Source organism: Typopeltis vanoorti, chromosome 8 (assembly GCF_054136105.1).
Source record: "Typopeltis vanoorti isolate ZY-2024b chromosome 8, IOZ_Tvanoo_1.0, whole genome shotgun sequence".
Taxonomy (NCBI): Eukaryota; Metazoa; Arthropoda; class Arachnida; order Uropygi; family Thelyphonidae; genus Typopeltis; species Typopeltis vanoorti.
This window is the reverse complement of record NC_143556.1, coordinates 91,899,455-91,916,162: the sequence shown is the minus strand read 5'-3', so window position 1 is coordinate 91,916,162 and position 16,708 is coordinate 91,899,455. Positions and strand designations below refer to the sequence as shown.

Genomic DNA, 16,708 nt, shown 5'->3' with positions numbered 1-16,708 from the left:
TGTTCGCAATGGCCAATATTCCACAAAACTGATGATTAAACTGAAAGACTTCTGTTTTTTTAAACTCATCAACCAAGATTTTTCACTCATCACGGATGAACACAAGTTTTTTTTTTTTTTTTTTTTTCATATCAGTTTTAAAATAACAATGAATGTTCCAGAACATTCATTGTTAAGCACTATTATCACAACTATATTCCATGCCTTGCAAAGATAGTGGACTGCTCAGATATGGTATACTTGGTGGGTGCAATGAACTGTACAAAAATTACTTCAGGAACACGTGCAGTCTCTAAGTTTACCATCGGGATAAAAAGTTTAGAAAATCTGGTAACACTTCATAAACAAAAATGCATCTTTTGTGTACTAAAAAAATTACTAAAACATAACTGCTACTCTAAGAAAATAGATGCTGCACCTGGAAAGTGAATACATAACTTACATATTTACTTTACATCTATTGCAAACGAATAAAATAAATTTTTAAAAACATTCAATATTTACTCATTTCAACAAAATATTATAATAATAATTTTAACAAAAGAAATACATATTCAAAAAATGCACCATATAGCTTAGTTGATGGACTAATGCAATCATGTAGCCAACTTCTGTGTAGCAAAAAATACGGCAATCCTGGAATCCTACTTATATAGTTGACTCTTGCTATAAACAAGATTGAAATAAACCCCAATGTACAAATTATGCTAAAGGGATATTGTATTCCCTTTAGCATAATTTGTACATCGGGGTTTATTTCAATCTTGAATACAATATAGCAAACTATCCACTAAAACTGTTTTTTTTTTTCTTTTTTAATAATTTGCTATAATGAGAGTGAATGACATATATTAATCTGCAGTCCTACATCATTTGATCTAGTACAAAGGTCTGACCTGATTATTTATTTTATTTTTTTGGGAGGAAGGGGGGGGGGGTGCCACATGTCTTCAGAATGAAATATAAGTGAAATGAGATGATACAGTCAACAATGTTCATATATATATATATATAATTCATTGATTGAACAGTTAAGCATTTCTGAGATAAAAGACTTCCAATAGAAGCCTGTGTAGCTCGGTGGATGTGGTGCTTACATCCTCTACACTAGGCTGCTCAAAGATAGACTTAAGTTCAAGTCAAGTTGCTGAATGAAGAAAGCCTTTCTACAACCGGTTCCTGTTAGTCAATCTCTGGCATGGGCAAGCGGGTTTTTTTCACCAGGAAACTTGGGTTTTTCGTCCTATAAACTCAAGAAAAGCAACCACAGAATCCACATTATTTCAGACAATAAAATATCCTTTTAGGGTTAGGTATGATAAGAGATGGCAGCACTTGTTTGTCCATTTCTCCATCAGTTGGCACTTATAATCAGCAATAGTCATGGACCAGCTATCTCTGATTGCTACCTGTGGAGACTGAACTGTCCACTCAGTCTCCAAAAGCTAGATAGGGTTAAAACGTCTTTGCCTACTCCCTATAAGAGAGTAAATGGCATTAGCTGATTATTATTTTTATTTTTTGAAGTTTCCAACTTCATGAATAATCATTTAGCTATGTACACATCCAAGCATGAATAAGGGTCTATACTGTTCTTCTGAATATACAGTCAACCCTCGACTTACGTCCGTGATCCCATAATGGAATAAATAACATTTTTGACTATACTTTCAAACAAGATGCAAGTGAATGTAAAGTAAATAGGTTTTTATTTAGCAACAATGCAGTGGCAACAGCGCATTCAGTGGCAAGCTCCCTTGACACTTGGCTTCAACAGTTCCTCTGTTGATTTGTGTTTGAAAAATGTTATTTGTGTATTCATCGTTAAATATTTCACAATATTTTGTGCAACATGGCCCTACACACTCCATTAAAAAACCTAGTGAAGAAACACAGAAAAAGAGGAGAGCACTTGATCTTGAAATGAAGTTGCAAGTTCGGTGATAGTGACAAAGCAACAACAAGGTCCTATCAGTGATTGGAAAAGCTACTTCTATCATACATATAGTACCTGAACAAAAAAGCGCATACTGCTTAGCACTATGACCAAAACCGCTAAGGCACCAAGTCTCTTCAACATGTTGAAAGAGAGAGCAGATCCAGATTACGACTACAAATTCAATGGTTCTTCCGGTTTGTTCATGAGATTCCAGCAAAGTTTTATGCTACATAATGTTAAAATATATGGTGAATCTGCAAATTCCGATGAGAAGGTTACCAAGGAGTTTGTGGAGAAATTGGATAAAATTATTACGGAGGAAAATTATTTGCTACAGCAAATATTTAATATGGATTAGATCTTTGTTTTGGAAAAAAATGCCTGAATGGACAATTCATCCACAAAATGCTAAAATCTATGCCTGGTTTCAAAGACCATGTTACAATTCTGTTATGGGGTAATGTAGCAGGATATAAAGTGAAACCATTTGTGATATAGCACAGTGAGAATCCACAAGCCTTCAAAAACATTGGGAAGCATACTCTTTCATTTCATTAGTGGAGATATAAGAAGTGGACGACTCAAAAATTGTTTGCAGATGCCTTAATCAACAGTTATGCGAGTGAAATGGAAAGCTATTATGTGAAAGAAAATGTAGAATTTAAAATTTTATTAATTCTAGATAATGCTCCTGGTTATCCGTTATATATCGGTGATCTTCAAGTTCAAAGTCATGTTTCTCCTTCCAAACACTACTTCATTGATCCAACCAATGAATCAGGGAGTTCTAATAGTATTTAAGGTTTATTATCTATGGAAATCTTTTTCACAAGCCATTTCTGCTAATGAAGGAAATGACCCTCTCATGCAATTCTGGAAAGCATTCAATAATTATCATGCTATTAAAAATATTGCTGTAGTTTGGGACAAAGTGAGCTCTCAATATATGAGTGGCATATGGAAAAAGACATTAAAACGGTTTGTGTACGACTTTGAAAGTTTTGAAAAATATGAAGAAATTTGTAAATTGAGTGAAGAAATAGCGGGCCTAGCAAACAACCTGAATCTCGAAGTAAATGATGACGACATAGTTCAACTCACAGGAAGTGCCCCTGAAGAGGTGACCAACGAAGAATTGGTCGAACTGGAGGAACAACGAGAAAATGAAGGGGAAAAAGAGAACAAGGAGAGGCAGTTAAACAATTCACAGTGAAGGGTCTTGCAGAAATGTTCTCTGCAGTAAGTGCTTTCTCAAAATGGTTGAAGACAAGGACCCAATGTTGAAAGCTACTTATTAGTAAAAAGGAAAGTAAATGATGCATTTGCTTGCTATAAAGAAATTTACGATGAAAAGAGGTATAAGCAAAGCACACCGGACATTTTCATAAAAAAAATAAAAAAGGTTACACCAGAAGAGCTGAAGCTTGGTCCTTCACATAGGGAAGGTAATAAAGATGTGATTTTTGATGAAGATTTTGGTGATTATTCTCCTATTTTATAGTGGCAGTGATGCGCAGTACAGTTTTATAATAAGGTTTAAAAATTAAGATGACAGTATACTTATTACTGTTAAGTCCCTAACCCCTATAACTCTGTTGATTTAATGTATCGACTTACGTCCTGCCTGATGGAACGGAACCCCGACGTAAGTCGAGGGATGACTGCACTGAAAAGATAATTTACATGCTTTTTTTGCAGAAATGCTACCAGAACTTCTGCAACCCAAAGTTTACCTTTTAAATCATATTAGATAAAAAAATGCCCGAAAAGAAATAATGGTATATATGAAGAAAATGTAGTGTTAATACAATACTTTATTTCATGCATCACTAAAATTTTTTCGTACTACACTAACTATACTATACTAACATAACAGCTATTAATGTTTTTCAGCAAGCATGATAATGAGGAAACTCCATCTATGGAGCAATGTTTCTGATTATTTGCTATGGACTAGTATATGGCATCCAAAACAGTCTGTTTATAATATCTGCTTCAGAGAAGTGCTTTCACTTGTCAGTGAAAAGATCAGTTACATGGACTCGCATTAAAAGAACAGAATGGATGTTCCAATTTTCCAAATTCATTGGCTCAGAAGTTGCCCAATAACATTGTTTTGTACACTGTCATGCAATACAATGTATGTAGTGTCCAACAGATGCATCCTGTTTGCAATGCATAATTAAATAAATGAATATAATTTTTTATTGTTGCTCACGTGTTATGTTTCATTATGGAAACTCCACAGGTCTTGCTATACAAGAAAACATTTGTAATGCAGTTTCATCAGAGATGGAATTGAGGAAATGACCAAAAGCACTATGTGCTGACTACTGCTCCATGTGGAACACAGAATACCAAAGAAGAATACTGAACGAGCTCTCTGCTGGAAGCTAGTGTACCAGTCAACCACAAATGAAAATAGTAAGGCTACCATGTGATTTTAAAAAAAAAAATAATAAAAAAAAAGAAAAGATTTAATGTCTACATATACAGATACTAGTTTATTATTTTTCTTTTATTTTCTTATCATTCTGTGTTGTGAGTCACTACCATTAAATAAACTAATATGTACAGCACATAAGCCTCTCTACTTGTTTCTAAATATACTAAGTTATATAAATTATTTTTTGTAAACATGAAGAGTTCTGGTGAAACCATTGTCATATTCTTTGTAGTAGATCAAATCTGCCAAAATATGTAAAACACAGGTTCAACATCAAAACTTCTTAATAGCTGAGTGATGAGGGTAGTCACTCAGAAAATATGAATGGGTAGATCAAATAGCAACTCAGTATTCACTTATAAGATGAATCTTTAGCCTCCTCAAAAAACACACAATATGATTGCCGTATGCAAAGCCCAGCCTACAAAATTTGATTTTTTTTTTTTTTTTTTTACTCTCATCCACAAAAGGCTGAAAACCTACAGTACGTTAGTGCCGAAGATAGTCTAAGGATTTCTTTAAAAATGAATGTTATATATTTTTTGCATTTTAATTTACTTTTTTTCATATAAACTAGAAACCCTGCTCTAAAGACCAAACATGGAACTTTTTCAAGCCACTTTAGGCTTCTAGTAGGTGGGGCAGTGGTCTTACACATTGGACAATTGAAAATAAATCCCATAAAAAAAATATCCATACCCATGGTGGAAACTGAAACTGCAACCTAATGACTAGAGAGTGGATATACTAATTGCTGAGCCAACCAGGCCAGCTGAATTCGATACCATGAAACAGCCTTTTTTGCCTTTAGCACTAAAATATTAATTTCTACTAAAGTGACTACTTGTATTTATATACAGTAATGTGAAATGAACAGACTGGATTGTAATAATTGCATTCTCATTTCCTACATTCTAATGTGGAAAGAATCGTCTAGTGCAATGGTGGCAAAATTGTGGCATGCCCAAGAATTTTGCTGGCACGTCAACGATGTAAATATGATATCCTTTTATATACTTATAAATTATTCCACTTTTTTTTTAATTGTTACAATACATACAAGTTAAATTTTGTTTTACAGGAGAGAGCAGCTATGAAGACATGAATTTGAGTTATTAATAAAAGATCATGTGACCCAAAGACAAATGGAACCGACAATTTTTTGAGTTGAAATGCTAATTCTCTTCAACCGAATTCCATAACATCTGCAACTGTCATAACAACATTCACTATTATATTTCTTAGTTTTAAGACATTCACGACGGGGTGTCGTTTATCGTTCCAACAGAACTTCTCATTACCGGCGGGCTCAACTCACACAAAGTTTCAACCCTTGGTTGATTTCTATTGCTGCTTGTTTGCGTTGAGCTGGAAGGGGAACTCACACAAGCATTATATGACATGTTTCAATTCGTGGTAGAATTTTATTTGAAGTTAGCCTTTGTGATCTGTCATAATGACATCAAGAATTTCAAATGCAATCAAATAAACACTTACTTCATGTAATTGAAAAATTGGACAATAGTTTTAATTAGATACCATGTTTCTGGTGCAACATATGGTTTTGCTTGCCTATACAGGGTAGTTTCTGTAAGAGGGGTACATGTGATTCATTAGTTAGCACCGTTTTTCTTCCAGCTGTCTCTAATTGCACTATTTGTTGAGAAATATATTACACAGACTGCAAAAGCCTCTGTACCTTATTCAGGGATACAATAAAACTATTTTTTTTTCTTGCATCTACAGCTGTTGGGGAGGGGCCTGTTGTTTTTTGTGTGGGAGGTATATATGTAAAACCTTTTAATGTCTTTTTTCGTAAAGTGAAATCAGGGGGTGCCAGTTAGATGCGAGGGCAAGTTATATTAGACGGTAAGCGTTGGCCAACATCCTTCTGCTGCTTCCCCTGCTCCACTGACTTCTATGGTGAGTTACAATGCATAAATATTTTTCTCACTACCGTTTTTTTTTTTCCCCCAAGCCAACATCATTAAAATCAATTTAATAATACAATAATCAATAATTTTATACTGAATAATATAAATTTTTGGTGATCAGAATGGGATATGTCAATGAAACTTATCACAAGTTAATTTAATGATGTTGGCCTGAGGAAACTACAATATTGCAGAATTAGTCCTGCGATTGATAACTAATTTAAATGCGTACTTTTATTTGTCAACATGCTACACCGTATACATAAGTGTATTACTATTCTTTATGATTATGCCATAATTAATTTTCTCCTCTACATATGCTTGAGTCATTATTTTCCAAAATGAATTTTATAAAAGACAGTTTAAGAAATAGAATGACTGATGAATCTAGTTCCGCGTGTGTATTACTAAAAGTGACAAAATATGAACCTGATATAAAGCATTTGACATCTAATGTGCAACAGCAAAAATCTCATTAATAAATTGATATTGATTTGTATACGACAATGTGCATGTCAAATGAGTTGATTTTTATGAAATTCTATGTTAATTTTTAAACTTGTCTCAATAAAATTCTGCAATTTATTTTGTATTAATTACTTAGTGTTGTATTAATTAGTTGCTGATGTGCCGGGCACGTCAGCAACTTGATTTGTAAATTTTTGGCGCGTGCCTACACCTCAGCAACTCTATTTGTAAACTTTTGGCATGCGGACATAAAAAGGTTTGCCACCACTGGTCTAGTGGGACCTCCTTATGTGCACAGACATACACAAAGAAAAAGCAGTTGTAGATGAAGATGAGTATAATAAAAGGACTCCAAAAATAATTCTTTTCTAATTTTTTTTAACATCAATTCTGTACAAGCTTGCAGAATCTACAGCATATTAGCAGCTTATGGAGAGTCATGAACCTTTAGAAGACATTTCATTTTGCTTTTATGTATTTTATAGCAAGTGCTGAAGCATCAAGCTAAGTTCAATTCAGTAGGAAAATTAATGTCAAGTCAGAACTTACTGGATGTTGCCTCAAAGACTGTTTTTCCTATTGGTTTTTATCATTTCAAACAATCCAGATGTGCAGAATTGAATCTGTATTCAGCACACAATGCATTAATAAACTGATGGTAGCATTTGAGTGCCCTAAGACACATTAAGCACATAAGGAGAATTAGACTGGGCACGCTGGGGTGGAAAGTAAGATGATCTTTGCAAAGAACACTATCCACTAGACTAGAAGTCCATAGACTCCCAAGGAGTCCAATGATAGATTTTGATTTTGTATGTATGCATGTGTGTGTGTGTGGGGGGGGGGGGGGGTTAGAACCTCTGAACTAATATGGGGGGAGGTATTACAGGTTGGTTTTCACTAACTTCTAATTGAAATTTGGCATTTCCTCCCACATTCTCATGCAAACTAAGCAAAAACAACCTTTGCATTGATATGTCATAAAAAAAAAAAAACTTGGCTATATTGTAAGCATGCTCTAGTTATTTAATGCATTAACAGGGAAGGCACATATTACTATATCGCAAATTTAATTTATTAATATTTTGATAACTGCATTTCAATATAACATTTCTTTGTAATTTAATGTATTTTATGCATTTAAAAAACATTATTCTGAGAAGGTATCCACAGGCTTCATCAGACTACCAAAGAGGCCAATTGTGGCACAAAATAACTATTAAGAACCTCTGTACTAGACAGATAGCAAAATCTTGTACATATGTATGCTTTCATCATCATTATTGATGAAATATCTGGTCCACGATCTTGTATCACAAAGACTATATTTACTGCATAGTGTAGTATGCAAATGCTGACATTAAAATGAGAGAGAGCAGCTCATTCATGGTAAAACTGAGATGAGATTGCGTGCGTGTGCAGCTGCAATCACTGATGAGCACAGTCTCTGGCAGAAATTCATATTCAAGTAGTAGCTCTAGCATGAATTCACTGTTTCCTCTATCTAAGCTGTACATTTGCATTGCCTTGCAGCAGCCATTCCACACTCCTGCACAAGACTCAGTGTCAAAGACAATTTCTAATGCAATTTTTTGTTATCACAGTATTAACTCAGCGAATCAGTAGTGTGTGATTTTGAAAGTTTTAAGTTTGAACCTGCCAAGATATCAAAGTGTATAGTACAATATGCACATATATTTTAAGTATTATTTTATTTTCTGTTGAATAAAAATATATAACTTCTCAATTTTTTTTATTTATTATTTTTTTAATAATTCTGAGAGCTTATATAAATGTAAAGTATTAAGCATTTTTTTCAAAAAGCATTGCTTCCCCCCCCCCCCCCATCCTTCTTTCCAAATCCATTTGCTGCTCAAAAGACATCACTTTGTGCATTTGCATCTCTCACTTCGAGGGAATATATTGCATGCATTTATCTATTCTAATAATATACAGCTACAGAAATGCATATAGGTAGTACAAAAAAACAGAAATTTGTATCCTGAATAATGAGTTTAGATTAATTTTGCTTCTTGGGTTCATTTCTGTATTAGGATAGAGATTATGTCTGTAACAAAAGTGCACAGACTGTTAGGCTGTGTTAACCACACAGCCTATGAAGTGAGATGATTAGTGTCCTGATGTAACTGGTTTGGCCCTCATGCTACATAAATGAAAAATGCTAAAATTGTGAATATAACTGGATATGTAATTAGATTATGATTTGAGGAAGTTTTATAATACAGATAACTTGAGAGGGGAACCCCCCCCACACACACTTAATATGGATCCTAAATAGACTGTCCCTCTTCTTGACATGATAAATAAAGAGAAGGCAAAATTTACAAGGTTCAAATAGCTAGGAAGCTTTAATAAAAGACAGATACTATGACAAAAATTATTTAATCTTTTAAAATTACTAACTCTAAACAATTTCATGATTTTTTAGCCATATCAGAGAAAAGTGATAAGTGCTGGAGTTTTAGAAAAGCATATCCAATGTTTCTGGTTTAACTTGTCCAAATTATCTATACATTTTAAAATCTCATACTCCATGCCAAGTAATGTCATGTGAGCTTTATTCATGGTAATATGCTGCAGAATGTTCTGGTTTTAGGAACATATTGCTAATGAATTTCCAGCTGTATAAGATGGTCTAAGGTTGACAGATTTCTTTGGAAGTCACTTTCAATCTTGGAAAAAAAGAAAAAAAAAGGACACCAACTGATTTTCAGAAACCATCAAAGATCAGTTTTAGCAATTAAGCCAACCCTGGCAAATTCAGCTGGTAAAAGTTATTATTTGTTTAAGGCTAAAACTATAGGTTCAAATCCAGTGCAAGAAAACACAGACATCTGTGAAAATTTGCTCAGGACAAGCTTGTATAGCTTCTTAAGGCATGTCTTTTTAATAAAACAAATAAACCTATTTTCTTGCACATATAAATACAACAATAATTCATAAAAATTTCTAGATTCTTTCTTGACTTCCAAAAAACACTTTTTTTTTTCTTTTTTGCTGGGAGTCACAAAACTGCAGTACCATAAGAATTCTTTGGAAGACAAGTAACTGTCCATTAAAATAAAAAGACGTTTGATCTTTTTATTAGGGGGGCTCCATTGTCACTGAAGAATTTTTAAATTTAGAAAATTGTTTCTAAATTTAAGGATCAGAGATTCTGGAGAATATAAATACACTAATGCTGTCCTGCCACTGATATTCCCCAGAATTTGCCAATGCAAACTGTCAAGGCTACTATAACATATAAAATTATGTTCTTTTTTTTTCCCCCTCAAATAGCATTTGAGAGGAAAATTTGAGGTTTCATTCCAATAAGACTTCATGAATTTGATTCTGTTCAAATGTGATATCATTAATCCTACAATGATCAATTTAATAAGCTCTGAAAACAATACTATTAATCACATCCTTGTTTACAACTTCAAAGTACAAAATTTTTCATCCATCCATATCCATTCTTCTGGGCCTTTCTTCTTCCATTTTTGTATCAAGCACTTGTTTTTTTTAAAAAAAAAACACTTATTTTTCCCATTCTTTGTTAAAAGTGGTCTGCTTCTCTTTATTTTAAAAAAAAGAAAAAAAAAGAAAAAAAAAGCCAAGTGTGACTGGGTATATCAAATGTTACTTGTTCTACAGGTTAATCACTTAGAATGCAGTCAATGTATAAGGTTCAGTTTTCATTGCCTTATCAAGTTAACCAAACATAGGTTATTGTTATATTTTTATTCCTGAACAATTTGTCTTTAAATAAAAATCTGATCTCAGAAATTTCTATTTGGTCCAAAACTTTATGTTCTTCAATCTTGTCTTCAGTTCTTTTTTTAGCCCCCCCCCTCAATTATGCTTTCAAAAATCTAGCCTGTTTTACTAATCATTGAATTTTATGTAGATTTCATGGACAGAGTTATGTTATTATGAGTTTATTAAATTAAATAAATTTAATTAGATATAAAAGAACACAACATAAAATTTCATGCTGAATTTTATGAAGTGTTGTGATCCACACTGCTTGGCTCTCACAAATAATCTTAAAAGGTATTTGCGATATTAATTTATTTCACAATGCTGAACTTAATATTAAATACTTACTTCTCGAGATGGAACACAGAGAGGAGTACCGTCTTTTATAATTCCAGCTTCAATAGTTACTCCCATAACAATAGGATCTCTGCTGTTAAAGATATATTGAGGAAGAACTTTTAACTTGCAAGGAAATACAGCCATATGTTTCACTTCATCACGTTTTTTCTGCTTTAGCTCTTTCCTATAGGCCATAAACTTATCAAATAAATGATAAATTATATCAGCTTGAAATATTTTAACACCTTGACTATCTGCCAGTTCTTGGGCATCTCGCTCTACTTTAACATCAAATGCTAATATTACTGCATACCTGAAGCAACAAAACAAGTAAAAAAAAATGCATTATATTTATTTATTTATTAATTTATACTTTAAAAAGAAGCAAACTGAATTTTTCTAAAATGCAAATTTGGATATTGTATATATGAAAGATATTAAAAACAGCTGCCAAAAAATTTTGTGTACTTTTCTGCACAGGACTAATTCACACCTTCACAGCTGCTAACTCTAAACAAATCCCAAATCTGCTGAAACATGGAATATTGCTCCCATATTTGGAGTGGTGCACCCAAATCCTCTCTAATATTGCTTAATTCTGTCCAGAAGAGAGTAAATCTGGCTAATTAATGATCCCTCTCACACAGACGTACAGTTTCTGTCTTATGACTCTTCTGCAGATAAATTCATGGACAGTGTTTTGCTGAATTGGCCACTATTATTCCTCCACTCTCATCTAAAATCATTAGAGGTTAAAAAAATCATTAGGCTGTTAACCAACACCCTTTTGCAGTTCATCTTGAAACTTATTGAACATACTTCACTGCCTCTTCTTTCCATCAATTTCTGTTCTTTGGAACAGACCCTCACTCTGTCTTTCCCAAAGATTATAACTTTCAGCTGTTCAAGCAATATATGAACAGATTCCTCTTGCCCACACACAGCATTAATGTGCTATAGGATGTTTCTATTTGTTTGTGACATACTACACAAGTTTAAGTTGAAATTAAATGTCATCAAAGACAGGAGTTGAGCAGTACTAACAGAAAAACTGAAAATCAAAAACAGTTGGAAATGATACTGTAAAGAACTGTACAGCAGAGAGGATAACGAAGATTTGGAGGAGCCTCTCACCAGGAAAATTTCAATTTGGAACCTCTTTCACTTAGGCATGAGGCTGAAAGAGCAGTTAAGCAGTTTAAGCAATAATCCCCCACCGCAAGGGGATGGAGGGATAAAAGTGTTTTAGCAACTGATTACAAGAATATGGGAGACAGGATCATGGCCTAGAGATGAGATTGGAAAAATTGTTGGTTTTTATATCACCACACGAGAAGGGAGATATGAAGGATTGCAAGAATATAGAACTATTAGTTTAATCTCTCTCTCTCTCTCTCTCTCTCTCTCTTTCGTGCAAGCAAGATTTTATTACAGGTCATTCTAAATAGGATTGAGGCCAAAGTTGAAATTGAAGCAGAGATGCTTGAGGAACAAGCAAGTTTTGGAAAAGGTAAGCTTGCCAGAGATCAGATCCTTTGCCTTAGACAGATCATAAAATATTATAAAGAATTTAGTCTAAAGCTTTTGACTGTTCACAATGTGAAATTGTAGAGAGTAATGAAAATAATGGATTTTCCTGAACACACTATCAGGTTGATAGCTAACTTGAACAGTGAGCAAGAAGCTCTGGTAAGCAACACGTATTTGATTAACTGATTGGCTTCAGGTTGGAAAGGGAGTTAAGATGTCTACATTCTCCTTACCTGTTTAGTATCTATGCTGAGGACATCATGCATGTACAGTGCATGTAGCACTGGATGAGTTTAAGATGGGAATCAGGATAGGTGATAGATTGATCAATAATCTGAGGTATGCTGATGATATAGTACTCTTTTGTAATGACAAGGAAGAACTAGAACAAATTCTTGATAAAGTTAACAAGATCAGTAAGAACAGAGGTCATTGATGCTTACTCCTAGCAAAACAAAGATTATGGTTCTCACAGAAATACAGACAGGGAAGCTCATGAGAAGCAAGTGTACCTCAATGGAGAAAGAATTGAGGAAGTCAGCAAGTTCGAGTACCTGGGATTCATTATTAATGTGAAGAATTGCTGTTCAGAAGACATGGGGAGAATATTAGGAATGACTAAAACAACAGTCAGAGAATTGTTTAAAATCTGAAAGGATGGATCTATCTCCACAGGAACAAAGTTAATGATTGTGGATGCATCTGTTTTTCCAACATGGACTTATGGATGCGAATTTAAAATCTAAAGAAGTCTGATAAGAAAAGGAGGATAGCTGCTTTTGAGATGTGATGTTACAGATGACTATTGAGGATTTCATATACTGAAAGGTGGACAAACAGACAGGTGCTACAAAAAAAGGATCAGCAGAACATTAAGGCCCCGTAAGGATATTGACAAAAGAAAGTTGAAATACAGGGTGTCCACAATGGACCTCACTAGTTTTAATGTATTATACTAAAATGTATAGACCGTGGTGTCAAAATTGTACAAACGAGAAGGAACGCTCACCGAGTTTTTGTAAAAAAAAAAATTTGGATAAAACTTGTAGTCTCTGGAACGTTTTTGAACAACCCAAACCTCACATATTTCCACATTCAGATTTTTTACTGTTCTTTGAAACTAGGGAGGTGCAATGTGGACACCCTACACTTTGGACGCATTGAAAGGATGGAAGGAGGACTTCTCAGAACAGTAATAGAAGGTAAAGTTTCTGGAAAAAGAGGAAAGGGTAGACTGTCAATGAGATGGGTGGATGATATGTCTGGAACAGCTATCTTCAGAGAGTTGAAGGCTCCAGAAAAGCATACAACAGGACCACCTGCAAGGACAGGTGTGACACATCACCAAGCATCTGTTGATGTCCAATGAATAGATGGATACATCTATCCCACAGCATGAAAACAAACCTAAAATTCAATGAATATAGGTTTATTTTCATGCTGTGGGATAGATGTTGGATGAGTATGAAAGAGGATAATGGTTACTTCCAGAAGAAAATGTTTAGCAAAATATGGAAGGGAGATAATGTATATTTCTGGCATAGGAGGAGATATGAAAAGTCATTGATGTAGAAGTAGTTGTGGGATTTATTCAGACTTCTGAAGCTAAGCTTAATGCAATCATGCAGTCTATTTTGCCTATTATAAAAAATAACTAAATTATGGGCATAATACTCTAAAATCAAGACATGTTTGAGTAAGATTTTACTTCTCTTGCTCAGAGAAGTACAATTTGTCCGCATGGTTAGCCTAGTGGCTATGCGCTTCACAACCATATGCCTAGGGAAGGAGTGTCCTAGGTTCTATTCCCATCTAGGATGTGAGGAGCTTTAGGATCTTTCTCAGCCATAGCCAAGTTAGCCGGTCTTGGGTGTGGACAGCAGGGTCGCCCCCCCCCCCCCCCAGTTTATCTGGGGGTTTTCATCCCGCAAGCAGGCAAACTGGCCCAGTGAACACATGCTGCTACAGTCAAAAATACCCCCCCTCCCAGGCCGGTCAGGGATTACTACCAAAAAGTCGCATCAAAAATGTAACATGTGGACCCTGCATTGGAAACGGGATAAACGCGTAGAGGAAGAAGAAGTTCGGAGAAGTACAATTTCATCCTGTTCCATGATTATACAAAAAATTCTGTAATAACTTACTCTTATCTAGATAGTTAGGTATACGGATATATATCATTTTATACAAGTTGAATGGACTAGACTAAGTCAGCTTGAATATCTGACTGAATTTCAGCCTAATAGTTGATGAGATGTAGTTAAAACTGCCCACCTGGCAGTCAAAACACTAAAATATTATTATAATAGTCTTTATCCACTTCCAATTATAGGATGTTTGTAGTAACTCAGTGATATAGAATGATAAACAATGATTTAGAAGCACCGTCAACAATGTAATTTCTCTACCAAATCAACCTGCCGTTTTCATATGTTCTGTCTATTACTCTCCAAACTTTATCAACCATTCTGAAATTTCTCTCTCTCCCTCAAGCTCAACTTTCTGCAGTCTAAATACCCCAATAGTGAGGTCATTCTTCTTGGGGACTTCAATGTCCACAACTCATATTGGCTCCCTCCCCTTCTCCCGTTTCACCGATCAAGCAGACAGAGATGTTGAGGTGTTCGTCATCAGCAATTTCCTATCTCAGATCATCAATCTTCCTACCAGAATACCAGACAACCCCCTCCAATTAGCGAACATGCTTGACCTCATCCAAACAAGCTCCCCTTGTAGGAATACTGTGGCTGTTGGTTCTCCTCTTGGAAACTCAGACCACAACTTCATACGTCTCTTTTTCTGCAGAAAAACCTACATCCACCAATTCATAGTCTCGTCCTTTGGAACTACAAGGATGCCAACTGGGAGGACCTCCGTGACTTCTGTTCTTCTGATCCAAATACCTGCTCAGACCGAATAACAGAAATATCCTCACAGGAATGGAGGCTTTCATTCCCTATTCCAGTCCAAACTCTCAGTCACCAACCAAGCCTTGGCTCTCAAAAAAAGTGTGCCAATGCTGCTGTAAAAGAAAAAAACCTCTGCTTACCACAACTGGCCCAAGACCAAAATTCCTACTCCCTTCTCTGTCTATACTGCAGCAAACAATAGTAGTAAAAGAGTCATCACCAAATCAAAGTCAGACTTTGAAAGGGCCAAATTCTGCAAACTCACCTCTTGCCCAAATGACAATTGCTCCTTCTGGGAGCAACTCAAGACAATTGGATGCAACTTCTGCCCACACAGGTTTCCCCCACGCTCGCATCCAGATGCTATTCCAACAGACAAGGCTAACTTACTTGCATCACTCTTCTCTTCCAATTCCTGCATTGATGGCAAAGTTCCCTCCACTCCACAAAGAACAACCCCCCCTTCATGCCTCCCATTATGACAAAAAGAAATCCAAAGAATCCTTAACAACCTGAACACAAGGCATCCTACCTATTGTGTTAAAAAATTGTGCCCCATAACTAACACCTATCTTGTATCGCCTCTTCAATCTATCCTATTCAACTGGCATCTACCCGACAACATGGAAACAGGACAGGTCCACATCCAGTCAATCCCAAAGAAAGGTGATAAAAGTCAACCAACAAACTGTCCAACAAACAACAACTACTGTCCAACTGCTCTCACTTCTGTTCTCTAAAAAATTATGGAGAAGGTCAACAACCAACTGTTGAACCATCTAAAGAGATACCAACTAATCAGTGACAACAGTATGGATTCTGCAACTCGAGTTCTACAACTGATCTTCTTGCTTTCACCAGCCACCTATGAACTCAAGCCATGAGGAATTTGGAGAATCTCACATGGTTGCCCTTGATGTTCAAAGGCATTTGATCAGGTTTGGCAGAGGGCCTACTCATCAAACTGCCATTCCTGTGCTATTCCCTACTCTGCCAATGGATTGTCAACTTTCTCACTGGTCGCTCACTGTGTGTCATGGTGGACAGCTTACTCTCCTAAGATTTCCCTACCAACGCAGGAGTATCTCTTGTATATAAATGACGTGCTCTCATAGACTTCCAATCCTATTCATAGCTTTGCTGATGACAGTACATTCCATTCCACCTTTTCATTTGACAAACCTGTTAGTGCCTAAGTATTAGAATCCTCAAGATCTACCACGACCGTAGACCTGAGCTCAGATCTCCTAACTACATCCCAGTGGGGCAAGGACAATCTTGTAAACTTCAATGCCACCAAAATTCAGTCCTGTCTCTCTAGCAAGAAAGAGCTTGCATCCCTCCCCTTACCTTTAGTAATATTGAGATATCCAAACACGAT

General features: G+C 35.3%; 1 protein-coding gene across 1 annotated transcript in view; it reads right to left on the bottom strand.

The window, feature by feature from the left end:
• Nucleotides 1-16,708, bottom strand: part of eIF5B (eukaryotic translation initiation factor 5B) — a 530,511-nt gene that overhangs the window by 37,983 nt on the left and 475,820 nt on the right. Inside the window, exon 21 of the mRNA XM_090397300.1 lies at nt 10,898-11,201. Within this exon, the coding sequence (XP_090253426.1) occupies nt 10,898-11,201 (304 nt within the window). The remainder of the gene's footprint in view (nt 1-10,897; nt 11,202-16,708) is intronic.